Source organism: Columba livia, chromosome 15 (assembly GCF_036013475.1).
Source record: "Columba livia isolate bColLiv1 breed racing homer chromosome 15, bColLiv1.pat.W.v2, whole genome shotgun sequence".
Lineage (NCBI taxonomy): Eukaryota > Metazoa > Chordata > Aves > Columbiformes > Columbidae > Columba > Columba livia.
In genome coordinates this window covers 10,009,239-10,019,953 of record NC_088616.1, presented here as the reverse complement: position 1 = coordinate 10,019,953, position 10,715 = coordinate 10,009,239, and the positions used below count along the sequence as shown (strand labels likewise).

General features: G+C 39.9%; 1 protein-coding gene and 1 long non-coding RNA gene across 9 annotated transcripts in view; one reads left to right on the top strand and one right to left on the bottom strand.

Annotated features, from left to right (window-relative positions):
* Positions 1–1,727: 1,727 nt before the first annotated feature.
* Positions 1,728–10,715, bottom strand: part of VWA3A (von Willebrand factor A domain containing 3A) — a 28,002-nt gene continuing 19,014 nt past the window's right edge. For 5 of the 8 annotated variants that reach the window (XM_065031068.1, XM_065031071.1, XM_065031070.1 and 2 more), the window contains 7 exons: positions 10,570–10,714; positions 10,289–10,433; positions 9,107–9,258; positions 6,702–6,828; positions 5,993–6,090; positions 5,792–5,855; positions 1,728–4,676 (listed from right to left, as the gene is read on the bottom strand). In XM_065031068.1, the coding sequence (XP_064887140.1) occupies positions 4,671–4,676; positions 5,792–5,855; positions 5,993–6,090; positions 6,702–6,828; positions 9,107–9,258; positions 10,289–10,433; positions 10,570–10,714 (737 nt within the window). In that variant the 3' untranslated portion in view covers positions 1,728–4,670. Of the gene's footprint in view, positions 4,677–5,791; positions 5,856–5,992; positions 6,091–6,701; positions 6,829–9,106; positions 9,259–10,288; positions 10,434–10,569; position 10,715 lie in introns of those variants that run through there. The other 3 variants (XR_010466350.1, XR_010466351.1, XR_010466352.1) reach the window with 3 other exon arrangements.
* LOC135575504 (uncharacterized) lies at positions 3,449–9,073 on the top strand. The gene is made up of 2 exons (XR_010466358.1): positions 3,449–3,588; positions 8,257–9,073. It is a non-coding gene; the product is annotated as an uncharacterized LOC135575504 (long non-coding RNA).

The following is a 10,715-nucleotide window of genomic DNA, read 5'->3' as shown; positions in this document are numbered from 1 at the left end:
GCCGTCCACAGCACGGGTCGCCTTCACCATCTAACCCAAGGGAGAAAGTGGCTGTTCAGTCCCAGGACCACTCCAGAACTCCTCCACAAACCAAAGCAGCTGCTCAGCTCATTCAGCATTTCAGTCCCTCATTGCTCAGTGAAAATCAACACGCAGTATTTGAACTCGGCCTTGGGTTCCACCTGAGCCAGGAGGAAACGCCTCAGAAGAGTTTACAGAACTGGTGTTTTATACCTTTTCTGCTATTCTTATTCTCGTATTTTTAATGAAGATGTGTGGCCATATTTTATTCACTGCATCCTACTAAATCTTTTTGACAGAAACAGAAGCTGAAGTTACAACATGAAAAGCTGTTGCATTAAGATTTAACCTTGCTTTTGGCCTTCAATCACAACCGGCTTTTTCTACTTTTTCTCCTATAACCACTCGCAGTTCATGTAGGCACACAGAGATAAACAAAAATCCAGTACTTCTGGAGATAACTGCATAAACTACAATGGCAAGGTGTCAGAGAGTTGGTTTCTATGGAGAAGGTCCACATTTCTGAAAGGTTACGCTGGCTTATCAAAATGTTACTCAGATCCAGACTGTAAAGCAATGTTGAAATAAAATTGCAGAGTTTCAGAGAGGAAGGCAGTGCGCTCACACCCGCTGATTTCAGATTACATGCTGACAGATCCACTGATAAATCTGAATTGAGTCAGAGTGAGCAGGACTTGGGGCATAAGAAAGAGAAGATGCCACATGTCTCCCGCATCCAAAGGAACAGTCGTGTCCCCGTGCTGGGTCTGTGGGCACCAGTGTTGGGTACGGGACCACAGACAGGCGTTGGATTATGGCCCAGGAGACGTGTGGGGGGAGACTGGGGCTCTGTTCCTTCCAGCCAGCAGGTCGCTCTGTACATCTGCGTTTCCAGGCCACTGAACAGGAGCGATGCTCCAGCTGTGAGGCGAGAGGAACCTGAATGAGAGTTTCCAATTATTGTGCGGAAGATGCTATGCAAAAAGGAGCCTTTAACAAAGACGTACCCAAATCATGTAGAGCCGGACAGAGGTCTGAGTTAAACGGCAGCCGGATGCTCGGCCTGAGTCACAGGCCGGATGGGATGTTCTGCAGCGCCCAAGGGCAGAACAGCAGAGAAGGTTAAGAGCCCAAGCTCTCTCTCAAAGCCACTTCAAGGGCAGGATTTTGCTGAAATACCTGCAGCATAAAAATATCCTCTCTTCATCTGAGTTATTAGAACTCCTGTATCCAAGCCCTAAATCAGTAGAGTTGTCCAGGCTCCCCATGTGTTTGAACACCTCCTTGTGCACTTGTTCACATCCCAGTGACAGGTACTGACACAGCCACATGAACTCAGAGCGGTGAGACTCGTCTGGGCAGCGACCCAGACTCTGATCCTCTCTGCAACCCCAAGGAGTCTAGACAGATCTGCTGCAGGCTGTAAGAACATTTGACTTGGCTCTTTGTGACTACAAAACCAATCATCCTCAAAACAAGGACTGAGTCTGAAACAACAGAGTTGAGAGATGTGAAATGACAATGGTGAGGTATTCACATGTTAAGCGAGAGATGACAGAAAATGTCAAAAAGCATTTAAAACAGAAGGTATTGCACTGCTAATGGAAAAGAGGAAAAGAATGGAACTCTCCTCTAAACATCACACCTTGCTGTGCCTAGAATTTTTGCTTCAAAAAGAGAATTAATGGGATCTGAACTCTGGAAAGGAAACTTAAGAATATTTATTTTTCATAAAATCAAATACTAAACATTGGTACATATCCAATATTTCTACAGAGTGAAGTCATCCTTAAAAATAGTTCCCAACACTGTATTAATGCAACAACAGGTGTAATTTAATACTCCAAATATACATAATTCAAATGGAACATTACATGCTTTATGATCATACAACGTTCTTCGCATTCCTTGCTATGTTTCTAGAAAAGTAACAGAGACAAGGCAGCTTACCCATGTCCTGCTGTAAATCCACACCAGAGAGAAAAGACAATACAGATCGTTATTCCTGTGATGGGACAGAAGGTGTATTTTTGATGCCTAAGACAGCAAAAGAACCGGTGCATGCCAAGACTGAGTTAAGATGCTTTGGGCAGGAAGGTCCCTCTGACTGCTGGTTCAGCAAAGATGTTCAGCATTCAGCACTATGAATTTCAATAGCTTGTCTTTTGTGAAGGCATTTTGTCTGTATAGCAATGCATTTTGTCTGTATAATGTAACAATAACAGAAGAAAGTTACAAATATACATTTAGTAGACATGATACTATGCTTTTTCTTTTTCTCATGTCCTGTCATCTGTTAATGGATTTTGCATTTTAATACTATCAGATATAGTGTTTCTAAACCAAACAATACCTAGTAATTTAAATGTGTTTCCTTCTAAAAAAAAAGCCTTACAAGTCAAGGTTTTCTACTATATTCTTCAGACAGCTAGCTGCAAAGCTAAGAGATCATATTCTTCTTAAATGCATCAGTTCCTCATTAACATACATAAACATTCTTACTCTATTCCTTCCTTTTTCCTGTGGCCTTGTGTATTTATTTGTCTTACAATTCTGTGTCTTTCACCGTTTCCTCATGGAAGGAATGAAGCATACGGAAGTACTTCAAAGCACGGCCTTGGAATGTGTCCTATAAAATGCTTTCCAAATGATGTTGTTCTTGTTTACTTTGCCTTCACGGCTGCTTTGCGTGCTACACAGATTGATTTACTGGCCCAATGAAAGAAGTGTGAGACTGCATTGCCACGTCAGGTGGAATTACTGGAAGAAACAGCCACTTCTAATAGCAACAATGAACATGCTCTTTATCAGCTCCTAGGTCTTGTTAGAAAAGGAGACAGTTTATGCAATATTTGAAGGGAAGGAATACAAATACATCATGCATAAAAACAGTGCATTAACTTGTACTGAATGTTTCTGGTGGTGGATTTTCCCTTCTTCTCTTTCAAGTATTCAGAAATCAAACATCTAATAAGTACCTGTTTGAGATGGTCTCACAGAGGGCTGAAGTTCAATGGAAAAGTATCCTACACACATCTAACTGGTTCACATGTGTTAAAATGATTCAACGAAAATTCTTGTGACTTAGTTATATTAACGAGTTTGGTGCTAAAATTTTGGGACTTTGTGGTTATCAATACAAATCTAGATACACAGTAATAGCAGGTAACATGCTTATAAAACAGAGAAATTGTTCCTGGACCAAATTCTAAAGGGTGCAGCACAACACACGCAAATTGCTGTTAAGCTCTTCAGACACAGCACAAACTTCCTGGGGCTGAGTCACATCCAGGCATATTTAGATGGAGTAATTTGTCACTATCCCATGCTGTCCCACCCTTCCGAAGGCTGTTGTCCCCTGAAGGAGGTGAGCGGAACCACGCACAAAGGAGCTCCTGACCTGCCAGCCCACACTGAGGTTTGTGAACAGCCGCACCAGTTCAGTGCAGCACGGCAGCTGGAACTCGACTGGGAATGATGGCAGCACACGAACTGTTCACACGGAAGTTCCCCACTCCTGCTGCAAACGCAGCGCTCTTCTGATGACGTCACAACACGCGCTTCAAGGTACCAACTGATTTTTGTCTTTCGTTCTCTGCATGCAAAATCAACATATTCAGTGAGTCATGGCAACGACATGACGTACAAGCTGGCAGAAAAATATATTTGTCAATTATAAAATATTTGTCAATTATAAAATATTTGTCAATTATAAATATTTGTCAATTATAAAACTCCTATTTTATTATGTCTTGAATACAGTGATTTGCATGGCAGGAAATATAAACCAGGAAAGGAAATGACATACACATGACAGATCAACACAGAAAACTCATTAACAGAGCACTCAATCAGGTCATCATAGCTGAACTGTCTTCTTAAAAGGACTTCCTGACTAAGTAGCACTCAGATTGATGGGAGGATGTACAACAAGAGTTTCCAGGTAGGTAGGCAGAGACAGAAACCATATTTTAAGGGAAAGAGCTGCTCAGAATAGACAGCAGGACTGAGCAGCCTGTGAGACAACACGGCTCCAGCAGCACCGAGAGAGGCTGCACAGCCTGAGAACACCTACAGAACTGAAGCTGGATGGGATGCAATGGTTAAAGACCAACTATTTTATGGCTTCTGTGGTTACACGGACACTAATGTCAACATTTATTCCCTACTTTTACATTGCATTTTTCTTGAACCTGTCCCATTTATTAGGGATAATGAGCACCAGCAAAGAAGTCACTGCCAAAAAATACATCTTATCTTGGACATACCACCAACTGACTGAAGCAATTATTAGTGTGCTGCAGTAGCAGAGAAACAAAAATTGTGATCCTGTATGGCTACTAATTATATTAGAAATACATTACACTTTTAAAATTTGTATTAGCTATATGGAAAAATATCCTCTACTTATGTCTAAAGTTTGGAGAGTTCAGGGCTTGATTTACTTTGAGTCCTGCAAAGTCTGCAAGTGGAATTAAGTCAGTAGCATTTATCATCTGTAACTTCTTCTCTTGCCAGCAGTTCAGAGACAACAAAGAATGCATCTTCCCTCCTTCCACTTGAAGCTGGAAGCTTTAAGCACGCTCTGCAAAGCAGCAGACTAGTGGTACCACTCCAAACCTCTTCAGCGCATTTTCTTGATGTGAAATTTAATCCTACAAGTCAAGCACATGAATAGTTTTTTTAAATACAATTCAAAACATACAAGCTGCATAGACTTACCATCACCCTTGACAAAATGGTCTTGGAAAAACAATATAAATTAACTTGATTAACTTCCCATTTTCCTTACTTTTGTGTTTAATTATTTATTTGTTTAATGATGTGTACTTTCTGAAGTATATCAACAGGAATTCCTTCCTATGCACTCCACAAGCAATACAGTTTACCTTGGAAGGCTGAAAGACAGAGATGCTTGTGGCACACCAGCCTCTGCCTACACATGCCTGTGACAACCTCCTTGCTGCTACAGGACAGTTATGTATGTTTCCTCTCCAAGAATCTCTCTTTTAGTGATCAGCCCTTATATGCTGAATTCTGCACACACTTGACCAGGCTCCAGGTTCCATTCTCACTATATATTCACAGTCTCACTATGTATCTGCTTTACCCAGTTCATCGATGAATATCATGGCAGCCCTAAGCTCTCTAGTGCAACACTCCGTAGTTGCCTGCATGTCTGCTTTGTCCAACAGCTCTGTGACAAATGCTTCTGTCTTGTTTAACCCTAAAAAAGCAATTTATCTTTTCCTGTAATTTTTACTTTACCAGTCTAAAAGCAGCATGTTGGCTCTGTGAGAGCTTGAGTTTGTCCAGCTGCCTCTCCTACAACTTTCTAATGACAGTCCAGTGTTTGCTGAGGCTGCCTTTAGTATTAGTGGGGTCTTTTCTCAGTCAGCCTTGCCCATTCAACTGATAAATCATGCAACCCATGTAGCAATTACTATTATAGCCATTACATCTGGTCCTAACTCTCTAATGTCCTCAGCTGTTTGCTCTTAGAAAGAGCCGAACCATTAATAACTCCAAGTGCACATCTGCCTTGCTCCTTTCACCCCAGACATAGTTGATTTGAACTGCTCTTTGTATAGATTGGGTTATACTGCAGAGTAGCTCAGCTAAGAACTAAAATCGCTACAAGTGTTTTCAACTTTTGTAAAAGTCACTGCTGGAAATTAATACATTTTACATTAGACTTATGAAATATTATTATTCTTTTGAAATACATAAACTATATATAAACCTTAATCTATTAGTAGTGCCTATTTACCTGAGCACTTTTTTTACAGCCAGACTTGTCCTTTTGGTCTATATTCCATTTTTGCAGTAATAACCTGTTGGAAAGAAAACCAAAACAATTACAGCAGCTTTTAACAGAGACATAGGATAGCAGACACTGGAAATCAGATATTCTTGTCTTCCTTCCATGAAATAAAAAAGCAATTATTGAAGATTCTTCATCAATACTCACCTCAAAGATTTTGCCTGCTTTAAGAAACCTCTAGCTTTTGTCACTTCTTGAGTAAGTTTCTTTAAATCATCTCCTTCAAAGTAAGGGAAAACGGGATCCTGAAAACAGAATTAATATATTCTACTTTACCTCGCACCTATTTATTATTTACAATTTCTATCAACTTAATTAACTGAGACTAAGCTTTAAATCTCCCTATTCCTACCTACTTGCAGAGAAGGTCGTGGTCTTACAAGGGAAGAGCAGAGCAGCTCAGGTCTGAATATGGTTCTGTTCACTAACGTATTTTTTGGCTGGGCAATCCCTGAGGTCTCCTACTGGAGCATTAATGTGCTTGACACTGTATAAGGGTTTTACATTTACATACAAGAAATACAAGAAGTAAGGATAAGAAGGCACAGTAGAAGCTGAAGTTAGCTTAAAAGCCACAGTGTCAAGGTACAAGATTTTTTTTTGCTTCTCTTTCAAAAACAACATTGCATTGTATACGTCTTTCTTGGGCTGGGCCACCTGGCCAAGGCAGATAGCAGAGAGGCAAAGCCAGATATTGAGATTTCTCCTCCTTTCATTTTCAATGAGAAGTATCTAAGGAGCCCTATATTAATTCTTCTCATGACTTTTCTTCTTTAAATGTAGTTTGACTACTGATGAACAACTAAGTTGAAATGAAACAAAACCAAATACAACAAAACGGAACTATTTAACATACATCTTCATCATCAAGCCCTTCTGTCAACATTCTGTGTGCTGCTAATTGTCCATCCACATCTCCAAACCCACAATGGTAGCGCCCTCCTGTTTGGGAAGCAAGCTTCTTCAGAAATTCATTAGCTCCTCTGTCAACAACAAAGTAGTAAGTTACTTATGAAAATTATTTATCTGAAAGCAATAACAGTAGAAGAGAATTTCAAAGAATTCCTCAAAAATATTACATCAAAACAGTCTGGAGGATGTGATTATAAACTTCTGTTAGCACCTGACAATCAGAAATGATAATGAAGAAAGTAACACTGCTTAGCTGTCATAACCTCCAAACTCAAGCTATTTTTGGACAAGAGGTTCAGTATAGCAGTAAAACCAAAAGAAGAAACTAAACCAAGAAGCCCAGAAGGCACACTGGCAGGTCAAGGGCTGTAATATTTTACACAGGCAAAGAAAACCACAAGCTGAAAAACTTCATAAAGGCAAAGAACATTTTGTGCATGTCTCAGATTTATTCTCTTGCCTAAGCCTCTATTAATTGCCATTGTCCAACAAGAACCATTGGGATAACTGGCACAGCTGTTACTATATTTTTGTTGCAAGTATGTGCAATCACACACTCGTACTGCTGTTTCTACATCGTTTGAGAGTCCTGTCTCCCAAGCACTAGCATTGCAAAGTCAAAAATAATCACACATCCATTAATTTCAAGTAAGCTGCAAGGACTGATTCCATTCTAGAACTGATCTCCACAAGTCACTAGATTTCTTTGAAAAGAAGCAGCAGATTTCTTTTCAGAGTGACTCGTAGGCAGAAGCGACATCTTTCTCCCTTATTATCAGATTGCCTTAACATAGTTATTGCCTACTGACCAGTTATCCAAATTATATGCAAATAAATTAACTCAAAAATATTAATAAATAAAGACTTAACATAAATACTTAAAGTTGGCTTTTTCAACTTAGGACCGATAATTCTATCTCCTAAGAAGTCTACTACTTCTCCTCTTAACAGCCTGTAAAATGACATCCAAACTGTCATATTTCGAGGGGTTTAGCTCTGAGGTCTATGAGCTACCATAACAGTAGCTCTGGAGCACTAATGAAGTTTTGAAGCAAATCCTCCAATTACTTTTGTCTGTGATGTGTTGGTTTGGCTCTCACAGCCGCTCTGCTGTGTGCAAACTATATTTATTTTGCAGAAGCGTGGTCTAGAAACTCCACTCTACTATACATAAGCTCTCAACATTTTATCAGGTGTTATTGTGGTTATATGACCACAACGTTCTCCAGCGTACACCTAGCAGACATGCCCACGGATGACTCCTGAACCATCCGGAGCTCTGCAAATACCCTGAAGCTCTAATGAAGGGTCCAGCCTTCGTTGTGCCCTATTTTCTCATTGCTATCATCTTTCAGACTTCCTTAAGATCCTGCTGGCCCTTCCTCATCCATCCTCACTCCTGCTTTGAAATCTTTTGCCTTTCCTATGACCATATTTTCTGTTGCACGTTCACCTTCCTAAACTTTTTATTTCTTTTACTTTTTAATCTCTTTTTACAGCTCTATTCCATTGCCATGGCAACATCTACCTCACAGTTCAGCTGGTTGCAATCTGGGACCTACCAGAAATAAAACTGCTTGTCAGTTTATGCTACAAGGGGGTAAAAAATTTCTCATGGCATCTAGATTACCCAGTGGCATTATCCAGAAGCTGTTAACCTCAGGACTGCTACCTGGATGGGAGGGCTGGCAGGCAATGCTGCATTCAATTCAAGAATACAAAGGCTGCATTCTTGAAGACCTGGGACAACTGCTGCATTTTGAGGTGGCAGAGTGGACATGCACCTGTTCTAGAAAGCCTGAAGAGCTGGTGACCTGTTTGGCTATCTGTGCCCTGCGTCACACAGCCACAGCCGTGAATGAGAACCTGGAGGAGCACACACTTTTGGATATTATCCCATGATCTCCAATACTGGACAACACAAAGACACCTGAGATATCCAAAGATACATCTTTATCCCACATCCCACCACGGTGCGCATTAGCACCTTCCTAGTGCTGATTCCAGTCCAGGTCAGTGTATTAACTTTTTATGCCTCTGTAGGGATGCGTATGTGACTAGAGACAGGACTACGGGAATCAGCTCAGTGCTGCAGACTAGTGATGAGATCGCTTCTCTGGGTGTGAAGACGAGTCTCTCAAGGACATGAGCTGTAGGAAACGTAGGCCAGCGGGCAATTCCCTGTGCCAGAACAGCCCTCCCAGTGCGCATGGGCACACATCAATGTCTGGCTCAACCCTGGTGCTCAGCGACCTGGGCACGTGGCACATTTTGATAACACAGCCTTTTGATAATAAATAAACTAGTAATTTCAAAGATTTTTTGTTGCTCTTACAAAGTATCATATACCTGTCTGTACAGCTAAAAGAAATGGTGTGGATTTTAGTATCTTGTTTCTTTCTCAATCTTTCAATTTCTTTCAAAATCAGACTGCAACTGGTGTCTGGTTTTCCATCAGTCAACACATAAAGTGCCTCTATACCTTGGAAACCAAGCGCTTTCTGAAAAGCAGAAAATAAGCTTAAATAATTAGTACATTTATAAAAAACCTTATACTTCAGAATGAAAACACTATTCCAATGATTTAAGATAGCTTTATATTTACCACATCATTAATCAAGTTAGTATTGTCTTTTTCTTTTCACTAAGTATGAAAGAGCTCAAGGATATAAATTTGAAAAATAAATTAGTAGATAATTTGTAGCATATGGCAATCTATTCATAAGCAGGGCATCAATAAAAACTGACTCACTGAAATAAGCAAATTAACTGGTTTGGGAGAACTGCTGACAGAAGATTTTTACATCACATTTTGTGGGAGTTAAAGATGCTTAATGTCTGCAAATCAGGCTCACAAGGACTTGGCCTTTTTATATGATAAAAACTGGCAATTGGCAATTGGTAATTGGCAATGTGACATGTCTGTCATACAGACATGCCTTATAGTTCTACTGGACTCAGTTCACCATGAATTCCATAACATTTATAAGAAGATTCTGAAAGGGTGTCTAGAACAAGAATCATCCATTTAAGACAACATGTATTTTTTTATTCACATGATATTGCAAGTTCTTTCAGTCTCTGTGTTAAATTATTAGTGCTAGTTAATTTCTAAACAGAGAACTTTTATAGGAGAAAATGTTCTTCACCTGTTACTGAAGTTCAAGAATTGCTTCTTTAAAATCCCTGTTTGGCTCAGAGCAAATGTACAACAGCCATGGTTGTACATAAGCATCACTTTGAGCAAGTGGATATTTTCTCTCTCCGGTATTCTTTGAACACAAATATTAATGCAACCATTAATATTTCACATTTTTCTTAAACTCAGCATGAGCAACGGATTCTAGTATCTATGAGCCCTGGGGACAGGAACAGCGGCTTGATTACAGATCTGTTCAGTGTTTTGTATAGACAAATGTTGTATGCTTTGATCAAATAATTTTCCTAAAACATTATCACTCAGATGGAAGTGTTTTAGTCTCAAAAGGCATAATAATGTCTTCTCCAAAATGTGGTATAGAATTTACTAACCTGTAAAGCCATAAGGATGCGTGTATTACCATGAGCGTGGAATTTGGATGCCCACTGCACAGCATCATGACATGTTTCGTCAGTTGCCTCTACAAGACACTCCTTCCAACTCTCTGTATTTTCTGCAAATCTCAGCAGGTTAAACCTAAGGAGAAAGATGGCCCATAATATGTAACCCTTACCAATACTATCAGTCACCTCAGATAAGCCAGTATTGAAATAAATAAAAAAACCTCAACAAACCAAACGCAAAACTAAACCAAATCAGTAATTCATCATACCTGACTTCATTTTTTCTCAGCTGTTCCCAGATAAGGGAGGTAAGTTCTTTTGTGATATGTGGCAAATACGGGTCCATGGAACCAGATGTATCAATCAAAACACAGACATTCGCTTCTAAGATGGTACCAAACAATCTTCGGCTTCC